This window comes from Delphinus delphis, chromosome 18 (genome assembly GCF_949987515.2).
Source record: "Delphinus delphis chromosome 18, mDelDel1.2, whole genome shotgun sequence".
Taxonomy (NCBI): Eukaryota; Metazoa; Chordata; class Mammalia; order Artiodactyla; family Delphinidae; genus Delphinus; species Delphinus delphis.
The window spans coordinates 65,696,127-65,710,355 of NC_082700.1; the positions used below are offsets into that span (position 1 = coordinate 65,696,127).

General features: G+C 42.9%; 1 protein-coding gene across 4 annotated transcripts in view; it reads left to right on the forward strand.

The window, feature by feature from the left end:
* MBNL2 (muscleblind like splicing regulator 2) overlaps positions 1–14,229 on the forward strand; it is a 151,882-nt gene that overhangs the window by 43,880 nt on the left and 93,773 nt on the right. For all 4 annotated transcript variants that reach the window (XR_009516781.1, XM_059995746.1, XM_059995744.1 and 1 more), the window contains exon 2: positions 6,041–6,816. Coding sequence is in view for 3 of the 4 variants with exons in the window: in XM_059995746.1 (XP_059851729.1) it covers positions 6,643–6,816 (174 nt within the window). In the remaining variant the exon portion in view is untranslated. The remainder of the gene's footprint in view (positions 1–6,040; positions 6,817–14,229) is intronic.

The following is a 14,229-nucleotide window of genomic DNA, read 5'->3' on the forward strand; positions in this document are numbered from 1 at the left end:
ACACCTAGAAGAGTTTTCAATATGTTTTGAAAGATGAAGCGTCATGTAAGTGAAGACCCTAAAAAAAGCGTAGGATTACTTTGTACTGTTGAACAGCAAGTCCTTTGGCATTTCAGGAAATACTACAGAACCTCCTTCCTTATCCTTGAACTTCAATCTTGCCTTTCCTTTGAAGATGAGTCCAGCAGTGAACCTCCATATTGGTCATATCTGGCGCCGGGGCTTTACACAGCAGCCCCTCTGTGGAGAGTTCTGGCGTCACGCGGCTGAGGACCAAGCTGCTGGCCACCAAGGGCCGCCAGCCCCCTAAGATGGTCCTCTCTCAGACAAGGGCCCTAGAAACAAAGCCCTATTTACCCCCATCAAAGGCCTGCTTCATCCTGAACAAAATCTGCAAGCTATGAGACAATCTATTTTTCAAATTCTCAAAATCAAGTCTTAGCGGGGACAGATCTCTCAGGTGTTTCCTGTGTCATCTAGTTTTATTTTGTTTTGACTGATCGGAAACACAGCCACTGGGAGAAACCCTCAGCCAGCCCTCCTGCAACTGTTTGTGTGGGAATCGGTGACCCCAAGACCCTGTGATTGACTCAGGACAGACATCTTGGTTCCCTTAGCAACCCAAAGGATGCCTGGCACACAGGAGGGCGGCAAGAAATGCTTACCACAGTACTTGTCAAACTTGAGAGTGCTTCAGAGTCAGCCCTGGAGAGCTTGTCAAAACACAGATTGCTGGGCCCTACCCCCAAGACTTCGGACCCAAGACCTCTGGGCCGGGGCCTGAGAACCTGCATTTTTAATGAGCTCCCAGGGGCTGCTGGGCCTGCTGGCCCACATATACTACACTTTGAAAACCTCTGGCCTAAAGATTCAGGGTTTTGAAGCTCAAATAATTTATCTGTGGGGCAGCTCCTCACCCACACCCCCAGCTTCCTTGGCAACAACAGGGTAAGCCGCTGGCACTCGCTGGAATTTTCCTACAGGATAATACTGAAAGTCTCTATTCAGAGCCTTATTCCCTTAGGTTAGACTTTGGTCCATGTTAAAATGCAAATGCTCTTTGGAGGAGGATCAGGAGTTTATTGGACAAATATTCGTTGAGCATATTCTAGATACCAAGCACTGAACTGAACCCTGAGGATTTGAAAATAATAACAGTCTATTAGATACACAGGAGCTTATACTGGGGGGAGACAGTTGGATAAATCAGTATTCACAGTTCTCATGAATTAAGGAATAATGATGTCTACTTACAAATAATTACCAGGCAGTGTTAAAAGACGGACTACAGAGAGGCCATCAAAAGGGGAATGAAGGGGACTTCCCTGGCGGCCCAGTGGTTAAGACTCTGCGCTTCCAATGCAGGGGGCACGGGTTCCATCCTTGGTCGGGGAAAGTAGGATCCCACATGCCTAGTGGTGTGGCCAAAAAATTTAAAAAATAAATTAATAAAATTAATTTTAAAAAGGGGAGTGAAGGAGGTCAGGCTGGAGCCCCGCTTCAGGGGGCAGGGCCGGTGAGGGCTACCAGCCTGTGACTCAGCAGCGCCTCAAGGGCAAGATCATACCCTCCTCTGTGAGGGGCTTAGAAAGGCAGGAAGGGGAGAGAACGTGGGGTGCCTGAATGCCTGGAGAGGACAGGGGAAGAAATACCTACAACGGCCAGAGAAATAACTGGGAACAAGTGCTTCAGAATTCGGCCCAGGTTCTGCCTGGGAAGGAGCTAATGGGAGGGGATTGATGTGAAGCTGGAAATAAAGCTGCAGCACAATTGAAAAGCAGCGAAGCAAACAGAAGCCAAAGCAAAGCACTGGGAGAAACTTAAACAGACAACACTGGAAAGTAATGGGAGCAAGAGACCTGGCTTCCCAGAGCAGCGCAGAAACTTCCAGGAAAGGCAAAGGGTGCCCGGCATCGAATGGGTCCAAAGCTGACACCCGTGGCAGCTTTTTGAAAATAGAAAGATGTGCCCTCTCCACACAGACACATTTTAACGGGGAGTCCTCTGGGCAGGTGAACTAGAAAGTGCCGCCCCCTGCTCCCCCCTCGCCCAGGACGCTGGGAGCTCACTCAGCAGCTGTGCTCCCACCAAGGCCTCGAGCCAGATGGGCTCCCCACCACTGCCACCAGCATACTGGGACTCGGCATCACACCCAGGCTGACCACTGGGCCCTAAAAGTGTTTCATCTACTTCTGGGTTGGTAGCAGCTGGAGGAAGACAGCAGGCTCAGGCCTTTGTAGTGACACCGTGGGACGTGTACTTGGGGAAACTTCTCTGTGGGTTCCCTTCGGCTGCAGAATAAGATGGTCTGAGAAATGAGGGGCGCTCCGGATGCAGTCAGCTCTTTGATCTGCAAGGTACCGTCCTGCTCTCAGAATCTGTGGCTTGAGCAGATCCACCCCAGGCATGACCCCAGTCATTGATAGGGAACGACTGCAGAGAGGAAGCCTGGAAGTGGATTTATTCAATAAATATTTATAGAGCGGCTCATCCTTTCATCACCTTGCTTTGGGACAGCTCTTGACTGTTCACAGAGTGTTTTTATGTTTCTTCTGTAATCAGTCCTTCGTGGCAGTATCCATGTAAAGTAGGTAGGAACTATCATTAACATTTTACAGATGAAGAAACTGGATCTCAGAGAAATTGACTTATTAAGGTCATATGAAGGAGGCTTGGCAAAACAAGGGCTGGAAGCTGGCTCTTAGGACGGGGTACTTTCCACCATTCCAGAAAGTGCTGTGGCTAATAGAAGAAATGCAAAAGCCCCTACAACAGCGCCATCAGCAGAAATACAATGTAAGCTACATATATAATTCTGAATTTTTTGGAGGGGAGCTAAAAAGAAGCAAGTGAGTCTAATTTAAATAATAATATTTAATCCAGTTTGTTAAAAATATTATCAATTCACCATGTAGTAAATATGAAGCAATATTAATGAGGTGTTTTCATGGTTTTTTTTTTCATACTAAGTCTTTGAAATCAGTGTGTATTTTATACTTAGAACACATCTCAATTAGGATGCTGGATTTTTATTAGAAATACTTGATCTGTATTTAGATTTCCTAAAATTTACAACTGAAAAGTAGATTCATATAGTCAAGTTGGCCCAAGCATACTTAAAAGTTTTCCGATAAGTAAACCGAGGATCCGTTTTTAAGTTAAATTTATGTTAATTAAGAGTAAATAAAAATTTAAATTTAGTCCCTCAGTGACGCTAGCCATATTTCAAGTGCTCAATAACCACGGGTGGCTAGTGGGCCTCCCAGGAGCCTCCAGTCTGGGAGACCCGATATGTAATTTGCTCTATGTGTTGGTTAATTTAGTCTTGTCCCTTGATAACCATGTTAAAGGTTGGTCTTCTCCATCCTTGCCCATCATTGCCCATCTCCTTCGGTGGCCTCCCGTGACCTCAATTAAATCTATTCTCACTTCCTCATTCCCACAGCTGCTTGCTGTGCCCACTCCGGAAGATGGAGGTTGTCATGGCCCAAGAGAGGTGATATCTTTGTAACAGTAGCTCGGTAACTTTTAGGATAGAAACAGAGAAGAAGCTGGGAGAAAGACTGGATTCATGAACGGTTAGGACAGCGGTATATTTAGGTGCAACCTGACGAGCCTTGTGGAACACCTTTGACTTACACAGGACTCTGGCCAGCAGAAACTTGGTTCCTCTGTTTCCAAAAGCAAGTCCATCTTGATAGAGTGTGACCATCTAAATTCTGGTTGGCTTTTCATAGGAGTAGAAATGGCACTCCGTTTCTCCCGGGGTGGAGGGGGGAAATGTCTTCTTATCTAAAAGTATAAGCAAAAGTGTACCCCATTCACTGGATTGAGTTAAGAGCATTGTTCCTGTGTGGTTTTTAGGAAGACTTGAGTAATGATTCATTTGCCATCTGTGCATGAATCTGTGTTTGCCTCTTTCTTTTCCTACACGTGACGCATCGGCCAAGACTGTGCTGCTTTGAGGAAGAGCATCTCCTGCATCTTTGCTGTTCTGTGACCCCATTGGACCCAGGTCCTTGGGACTCGGGGACGCTGCAAAATATTCGGCAAATATGAACTACGTGTGTCCAGCCCCTCATTTTGTCTCCACATTATTGGCGCCTCAGCTCCACTGAACACACAAGCAGAAATGTTTCCTTGTCCCTTGCTTCCCTTGCTTTGTTCTCACGGGGTTTAGAGGTAAGGGTTGAGGTAATGAGGGTGCAGGTCCAGGCTGGTCGGTGAAACCTGACCCAGAGGCAATTTGGTTATTAAAGTCATCTTCTTAAACTCTTGAAGTTAAGATAGTTGATGTTAGCTGCTGGGAATGCAATCCTGCCAAAAAGACAAGCAGGAGCCTGTCTGGCCCCTCAAATATTTCAAAATGGGAAGCTAGGAATGTGTCATAGCTTTCCAGGTTGCCAACTTCCTTAAATGCACATACAATGATAACTCATTCAAACACTTCTACTAACAAGTCAGAGAAGTATTGGGATGAAGAAGCATTTCCCACTAGTCCCGGGAGATGTCCCGCTAAATAAATGATCCACAATCAGATAAGCTTGAGAGACACCACTGCTTCTCTTCCCCTGTCAGAGACTCATCCAAGGCCGAAAAAAGCCCTCTTGCAAGGAAGCCTGTTCAGCTTGGTTTGCCTGGAGTTAACTAAACTTAACTGATTGTGAGACTTACTTTTTCAGGGAACACTTGTGAATCGCTCAAGAATTATTGCTCTCTGAACTTCTATGGTACATGACGATTTTAAATAACCTACTTCCAGCCTCCATTAAGTTTTTAGTTATAAATATTTTAGAAGGCCGTCAAGGCTAAGCAAGTATCTAAGGTAGCCCATGGCATATCCAATATATAAAAATGACCAACTTCTGATATTTAGTCCTCCATTCATGCTTGACTCAGTAATGTTAAATTTTTAACGTTTTAATAATTTCATAATCCTTGGAGATATTAAAAGAAACTAATCGTGCTGATCTTAGAAATCTGAATTGACTTGTTATATTTTTGTTGTGTTAGATATGTGATTCAGCTCCAGCATTCCACAGAACAGAACATTCTCAGATTGTGACTCCGTTAAAATCTAAACCGGACTCAGCTAAAATGAACTTGCATTCATTCACTTAGTCAGTGAGTCAGTCATCAGTTAAATCAGTCAAGAAATATTTTTTGAGGACCAAATAGCCATGAACTAAGGCCCTAGGGAAACAGAAATGGAATATGCAAACTGCCCTTACCCTCTGAGTGCTTACAGCCTAGAAAGGAACACTAACGTCACGCAAGTATTAAAGGTAGAGAGGGGCTTCCCTGGTGGCGCAGTGGTTGGGAGTCTGCCTGCCGATGCAGGGGACACGGGTTCGTGCCCCGGTCCGGGAAGATCCCACGTGCCGCGGAGCGGCTGGGCCCGTGAGCCATGGCCGCTGAGCCTGCGCGTCCGGAGCCTGTGCTCCACAACGGGAGAGGCCACAACAGTGAGAGGCCCGCGTACCACAAAAAAAAAAAAAAATGTAGAGAGAAAGTATAAGAGATCTGAGAATAAAATATCAGATCTACCTTTCCCTCTCTAAGTTCGAATCTCTGTAAACTAGAAAAGGATGGAAAGGGTAAGGAGCCCACACTTCATCCAGAATGACAATATCCTTATTATTTAGGAGAGTCACATCCCAAATGATTGGTTACAGCATTTCCAACAATAAAATCAATGGCCTAAATGTGAAATTAATTGGAAGTCACAGTTCTAATACACTGTTTTGGCGATTAGGCACATTAGATTGAATTGTTTCAGAATGCCTAATTATTGTGTCTGCCACACTCATCTGTTTGAGTCATTCCTAACTTTTGGACTGCTGCCTGGATCAGTTCTGCAGTACAGTTGCAGTTTCGCATTCTTTTCTCTCTTTTTTAATGCATAACTTTCCTCACTATATTCAAAGCTCAAAGCTCTAAACCGCACTTTCGCAAATTCTAGATAAGAGCCAAATAGTTTGTTAAAGTGTTGATTCCATTGAGTTTGGGTGTAAGTTGATATTTTATTTGTGTTTTGCAGGTTCAAGATTTAAAAGTGCCTGTGTGAAGTCACTTTTGCTGGAAAACACAGCCCGGGAGCTTTTGTGTTATCGTGTTTTGCTATCCAATACACATTACCCTGACCTTACGAGTGGATGAAGATACCTCAGTTGTCTGGCTTTGCCAATTCCTTGATTTCGGAATTTTAAAAGGTGAAAGGAAAGAGAAATCCTGCTAAGATCTGAACATCTAAGTGGCTTATTTTCCAGCATCGTCAATAGCTGCGAGCATCAGAACTAAATATTCTCCCAAGGAGTGCCATGATATTGAAGTCACTTTATTAAAAACAATTGTGTCTGCAAAACGATCAGGCGACTCGGACGTTTGCAGCCAGAGATGACACTGAGCATGCTTTCATTGCGGCCCGCAGTCTTCGAGTGGGGCATATTGATTGATGAGTGACCGCCTGCCGATAAATTCTCTCCTCACTCTGTTTCCCGGATTGGGCTTCTTTAAGCAATTTGTCACTTACCTTCAGACTTACATGTGGGATTTTTCACAGCAATAGTTTTGGAATCATTGGAACTTGATTTGATTTCATCATTTAACAGAAACGAACAGGATCCAAATTATTTTCTCATCATGGCTTTGAATGTTGCCCCGGTCAGAGATACAAAATGGCTGACCTTGGAAGTCTGCAGACAGTTCCAGAGAGGAACGTGCTCCCGTTCTGATGAGGAATGCAAATTTGCCCACCCCCCCAAAAGTTGCCAGGTCGAAAATGGAAGAGTAATCGCCTGCTTTGATTCCCTAAAGGTAAGAGAATGTATTTTACGTGTCACATCAATGCCACATTGGACTTTCAAATGGAATATTTTTCGTTGTACTTTTACAGACGTTTAACAATCGATTTTAGATCCTGTTTTCTTATTTGTGGTGACTGTTGGGAGATTTGCACTCAAATTTTTTCATATCAGGTATATATAAAGATTTTACGGATCCATGTTTAAATTAAAAATACATGGTGCTGTATTTTTGGTCTGGCGTGACATTCATGTACCCAAGAGTTTTAAATCAAAGTCTGGCTTGTGACAACTGAGGATAAATATTTTATTAACGTTTGATCTTCTGGAGGTTATACAAAGGTGAAGAAATTGAATGTGTCATTTTTATGTGCCAGTTATTCTGATTCACCTCTTGAAGAATTTTCTACTCTTGTGGCTTTCTTTCTTGACCAAGGGTTTCCTAAAATACTTTACTTAATAGGTTTTTCACTCTCTTTGACAATTTGTCATGGCTACAGAAATTATTAAGTACACACGCAGTACTTCTTGAGAACCTACTATGTGTAAGTTAACACATAGCACATCAGAGAAGAAATGAATGTGATTCAAGATGGTATCCTTGGTGATCTCACTGTCTGGTAGGGAAAACACAGCAAATGGCTACAATGCAAGACAGAAAGGGACATGGGCCCTAAGAGAAGGATAGAGGGCAGACTTCTATGGGGAACCATAGATGGGAGAGCTGGCTTCCAGCTGATTGTTTCAAGAAATGTTTTTGGAGGCTGTGGCACCTGAGTTGTATACTGAGTTTGGTGGAGCCTGGGCTTGAAGAAATGGGAGAATTATAATGAAAGATCTAATTGAAGGAAAGGGGGATGCCTTAGCCCATAACGCTTTGAGGTTGATTTTGCCCTAAGATTATGGATTCTATCAATCCCTGACTGTCTAGGACAGTTCTAACATCAATGGATATAGGTAAGATATATAGCTTAAAAAAAAAAAAAGATTTGGGAAATCATAGTGCTGTGAGTTTACAAAATAGTGACCTTAGTCTTTTCTTGAGTATGAAGGGACTGGGTATGTATTTTGGAAAAAAATTCATCTTAAAGTAAAAAGACTTTTAAGTGAAAATTGAAACACAAGACTTCAAATCATATATTAAAGGGAAAATGTGTCTATATACTAAAAGCAGAAGAATGCATTTATAGCTCAGTAGAATTATTTTAAGGATTAAAATTTGAAAAATTATAAATATGTGATTTACCTCAACAGCTACTCCATTTTCTTTCTTTTTTATCTTTTTTGTCTAAGTTTATTAGATTAGACTTTAAAATTATAAATCATTTTGTCTACACAGAAATGAATAGATGGATAAATCACAATTCATATAAACTATAACAGCATAAGCACATTTTTATATTAGTATTTATTTTGCTTGTAGTCAAAAAAGTAAACAAAGTATTTGCTTCTATGATTATCACCAATGGAAGCATTCACTATAAAAAGCAGTGTAGATTGAAAACTAGAACATAAGAACTTTAAGATATGGAATCAGGTCAGAGATGAGAAATTCATTTTCCAGGTCATTCCCAATCTCTTCATTTTATTAATCCAACCCTTCTCTGGTTAGATATTTACTATTAAACTGATATTTTAGCAAGTTTCTTAAAACTTTTAATTCTTGGACATCCCTGGTGGTGCAGTGGTTAAGAATCCGCCTGCCAATGCAGGGGACATGGGTTTGAGCCCTGGGGGTCCAGGAAGATCCCACATGCCTCAGAGCAACTAAGCCTGTGCGCCACAACTACTGAGCCTTCGCTCTAGAGCCCAAAAACATCAGCTACTGAGCCCATGTGCCACAATTACTGAAGCCTCGTGCCACAACTACTGAAGCCTGCACGCCTAGAGCCCAAGCTCGGCAACAAGAGAAGCCACAGCAGTGAGAAGCGCACGCACCGCAACAAAGAGTAGCCCCCGCTCACCACAACTAGAGAAAGCCCGCGTGCAGCAACAAAGACCAACACAGCCAAAAATAAATAAATAATAAATTTTTTTTTAAAAGTGGTTTTGGTTCAAGGTGTTGGAGTGTGTGTGTGCCCACGTGATTCCGAAATGCACGATTTCAGATATTATGATGTGATAATGTACAGGACAGCTTCACACTTTAAGAATTCTTGGACCCACCAATTATACTTCCTGCAGAAGAGATCCATTTCCCCATCATGACTTCTACTCTCCCTTGTAAATCAATGCTTCCCCTTTGTGGCCTCCCTTGACACTATTCAGACCTCCATATACAGTTGATTCCTCTAAGTATGTGTCCTTGCACAAGCAAGTAAGTTTCCCAAAGGGAGGATTGTGTCTTATTCATCTTTGTGCCCCAGCACCTAACGTGGTAACTGGCACATAGCAGAAATGCAATCATAACCATTCAAAGTATGCATAAATGAAGAAAGAATCCCCACAGTTTTTCAAAAGGGATTATTGATGATCATTGGTGAACTTCAGACACAGAACTTCTCCGCATGAGTGTTCACCATTTTCTTTAAATATTTCATTTTACAAGCCTGGCCAGCCTCTCCTTTGAAGTCTCTCCTGCTCTTTTCCCCCAGGGCAAGCTCCTCATTCTTTTACCCCTCTAAACTGCCTGCCTATTTTACCTCTAACGCCACCTCTTCCTCCCCTTGCTCCCTAACGTAGATGCTGTCCGAGACTCAGTGTTGGTCCTTCCTAGGCCAGGTTCAGTGATCAGTTCTGAAAGCGGACCTGCACTCAAATATTCAGTCCCCACCTCCGTGATGCTCAATCCCAATGCTGCGTGCCCTTTCCTTGCCAACTTTGTGGCTCCCAATGCCTACTGAATGCCCCATGTGAACGGTCCATTGTCCCCTGCAGGTCAACATATCTAAATCCACATTCTTCATCCTGTCTCCACCCTGAGCCATCATCCCACTCCATCCCTATGCCTTGTTCCCCAGGCACAAAATCTTAGGTGGATCCTGACCATCATGCCAAGCACCCTTAGTCTTTTTTTGTTTTTTTTTCTTGATGTTCTGGTTGTAGGGAAGTATACATCTTTAAGAATTAATCAAAACTATGGAATCTTTACCCAGAAAAGTGGTCATACCCTCAGACTACTGCAAACAATCTCAAGATCTCCAAGGTTTCATGTTGGCTTCTAAGAGCTGTCTCTGGACTGTGAGTTACGGAACTCTCATTCAAGGAGAAGTCTGACACATTAAGGTGGGCGCAAGAAGACCAGAGGGTCATTAAAGATACTTTCTGATTATTTTCCAAGTTTTCCTAGGGCCAAGATTAGAGCCAAATTCTTCCTAATGCTCAAGATATTCTCTTCTAAGGAATGATATACCTTTAGCTTCCAGGACAAAAGGAGGGCCATTACTCCCTGTCTAAGAACAGGTGGAATCAGCTTCAGTGCCTTCAGTAAGCAAAGGAATGAGGCTTCTCCAGCAATGCAGCATCTGCCTAAATGTCTTCCTTAGGGATAGCACATCTGTGGCATTTATGGCTGATGCCACTTTCCTAGGGACACAGCTTCTGCCAGTGAGATACCTACGTTCTAACACAGTTTAAAATGAAGAGTCAGGGACTTCCCTGGTGGCACAGTGGTTAAGAATCTGCCTGCCAATGCAGGGGACACGGGTTCAAGTCCTGGGCCAGGAAGATTCCACATGCTGTGGGAAAACTAAGCCAGTGCACCACAACTACTGAGCCTTCGCTCTAGAGCCCACGAGCCACAACTACTGAGCCCACGTGCCACAACTACTGAAGCCTGCATGGCTAGAGCCCATGCTCCGCAACAAGAGAAGCCACTGCAACGAGAAGCCCACGCACTGCAGTGAAGAGTAGCCCCCGCTCGCCGCAACTAAAGAAAGCCTGCGCGCAGCAATGAAGACCCAACGCAGCCAAACATAAATAGATAAAATAAATAAATTTTTAAAAAATATTTTAAAACATTAAAAAATAAATAAAATGAAGAGTCAGACAAGGTAATCTCTATGTTAGTTTCCTAGGGGCGTAGTAACAAATCACCACAGACTGGGTGGCTTAAAGCAACAGGAATTTATTATCTCCCAGTTATGGGGCTGGAAGTTTGATCAAAGTGTCCTCAGGGTCACGCTCCCTCTGCAGCTCCTACAGGAGGATCCTTCCTTTTGCCTCTTCTGGTTTCTTGTCGTGCATGCGTTCCTTGACTTATGGTAGCATTACTCTGATCTCTGCCTCCAGCTGCAGGTGTCTGTCTTTCTGTGTGTCTCTTTTTGCCTCATCTTCCCTCTGAGTCTGTGTCCAAATTTCCCCTTCTTACAAGGACAACAGTTATATTAGGTTAGGGCCCCCCGCTTCTCCAATATGACCTCATCTTAGCTAATGACATCCACAATGACCCTATTTTCAAATCAAGTCACATTCTGAGGGACAGGGATAATTCTATTTAAGATTTCAATATATCTTTTGGCGGGGGTGGAGGCGTGGAGGGGGACAACACAATTCAATGCATAACAATAATGTCCGAACATCAGAAATGAAGCACTGTGGTCTCATTCAATGATCCCAAATTGCGTTTCAGAGTCCACCTCCACACACTGCCCTGAATAGCCACTAGCCATCACCGGAGCTGGCAAAAGAGAGGAGGCTTAAAAAACTCCAGTTTTTGATAGTGAGTAAAAGAAGGGATGATGATAAACTGTCATTCTATGATTATAATAGTCTGTGTTTAAAACATGTAAGAGTAGATAAAAATAATTCACAGAGAAAAATGGCATAACTTACTTCTCCAAAAAAAAACTAATGGAGTAAAATACTAATTTTAACCTTAATTATATTGTTTAATAATTACATTTGTTTGTTATTCACTTTGCCTTGGGCAGTGATGTTAACTTCTGCTAGTCTGTGTAGCAGTTCTTAGGAAACCATTTCTTTACATTTATCATAATAAACGATTTGTTTAATATTCTATTTTTTCCAAACATGGAAATAGCATTTTGTCAGTACACTTCTTTCATTCAAACTCTTGTTTTTATTTTAGGATGTTTTTAATACAATGACATTGGAAGCAAAGATTTTAGGTAAAAGCCCTGGCCTGAGCATCTATAGCTGAGCCCTGGCATTTCTGCATGTAAGCTTACATCATTTCACCTCTCCCAGCTCCAGGTTACTCGTCAGTAAACATTCATTCATTCGTTTGTTTATTCGTTCATTCCCTCTTTAACTAAACAAGAGGTACAAACTCCAAATCTGCAGGAACCAGCAAGTAATATGAATGAGTGACTCAGCACTCACGGCTGGGGAGACCCAGGGCTCGCTGGAGACGGCAGGAATTTAGCTGAAGAGCACATAACCCCTCTAAAGACGGCAGCTGCCACCCAGCCACAAACAGCTGTGGCCTGCCTTGTGAGAATCCTGGAGATTTTTTAAAAAAGAACCAGAGATACAAGTTTTGATGTGAAGTTTCCCAATTTCTAAATCTTGGCAACCAATTAAAATATCTTTAAACCCCAAAGTTCAAATAAAACACACCTACAGGTTGCATTCAGCCTGAAGACTGCCACATGTATCGTCTGAAATAAACAAACAGATACTGATCCTGTGACAGGTGCCACTAAACACTGGGAATAGAACAGCATATACAACTTCTTCCATCAATAGAGCTAACTGAGGGCAGAGTAAATTTATAAACTGCTCTTAATCATTCTTGAAAGACTTGATTCACACTGCTTTGGTGATTCACTCTCTGGTTTTCCCCTAACCTCCTTGGCCACTCCGTCTCTGTCTCCCTTCCTGAATCTTCTGCCTCCTCCTGACCTCTAAATGCTGGCGTTTCTCCAGGCTTGATCCCTGAGCATCTTCTCTGCATTTGCTCACATCCACAGTGGACAGTTACCTGACTCTTCTGGTAACTCACCAAGCATGTTCTTGCCTCGGGAGCTTTGTACTTTCTGCCCAGAAAACTGGACTTCCCTAGATGACCTTATCCAACCCAAAGGCTGTAAACATTTTCTATATACTGAAGTTTTAAAAAATTTCTAGCTCTAGGCTTGATTTCTCCCCTGAACTCTAGACTCATGTATCCAATTGCCAACCTGACATCTCTACCTGGATATTCAAGTGACATCTCAAATTTAATATATCCACTAATAAGTTCTTGATTCCCCCTTCAACCTGCTGTTCCCATGGTACCTATTCTCAGTAGATGGTACCATTTATTCAGTTGATCAAATAAAACATCTTGAAACCCAGCCTGAATCTTCTCTTACCATTACCACCATATCCAGTCTCTCAGTCTATTCTATCAGTAAGTCCTATTCTCTCTGCCTTCAAAAGATATCCTAAATCTGAGCGTTTTTCAGCACTCCTATGATGACTGCCTTGGCCCACACTACCATCGTGTCTCAAATGGACTGTCATAATAGTCTACTGTAGCTTTCACTTTTGCCACTTCCTACTCTAGTGACCCGTAAGTCATGTCACTCTCTTGCTCAAAACCTTCCAATAGCTGCCCATTTCATTTATGGAACCTGAAGTCCCTAAGGCTCCACGTGGTCTGCACCCCGCTGCATTCCTGGTCCCACTGTGCTCCCGTCAACTTGGCCTCTTTGCTCCTCAGGCCTTTGCACTGGATGTTCCCTCTACCTGGAATGCTCTTTCCGCAGGTTACCATAAGCCTCAGTTCTTCACTTTAGTCTGGCCTTCGCTTAAATATCACATACCCATCCACAAAAGCAACCTCAGAACTTGTCCTTAAGGGATGTTATCTGCCTACGTATCTCCTGCTTGCCCGTGTCCACTGCTAGGAGTTAAGGCTGTAAGGCAGGGGTCTCATTGCTCTTTCCTTGTACATGGCAGCTGCTGGGTGTGCCGTCATATTTACCAGTGAATAAGTATATCCTTAAATCCTACACTTTAAAGTATCACTGTTCCAACAAAATTCAGATCACTTTTTTGGCTACCTATTATTCATTTTCTCTGTTAATCTACAGACAGAAAAGCCCTCAAAGTTAAAGGCTTTGTACAAACAAGTTCTTTGATTTACAACCCAGAAGGTGTTTCTGGATCACGTTCATGGTTTTGACTGCACTGATAGGCAGGTCATATGGAGACTTGCCCACAAGTGTCAGCTATTAAAATTCCTGGGCTGGCTTGTTGGGCCACTGTGGGCGCCCACCTCAGCCCTCCCCAAAGCCTGGCCATAGACTGATACTGGTATTGGACAACATTTTCACTAGTCTTCTACAAAATTAGGACATTGAAATACATTTGTGTATCTTTTTTTGGTTTGGTTTTGTTTTTATTGTGATGAGAACACAACAGGAGATCTACCCTCTCAACACATTTTTAAGTGCACAATACAGTATTGCTGTCTACAGGCATGACGTTGTACAGCATCTAGCATAACTGAAACTGTATGAAGTACATTTTTTCATAA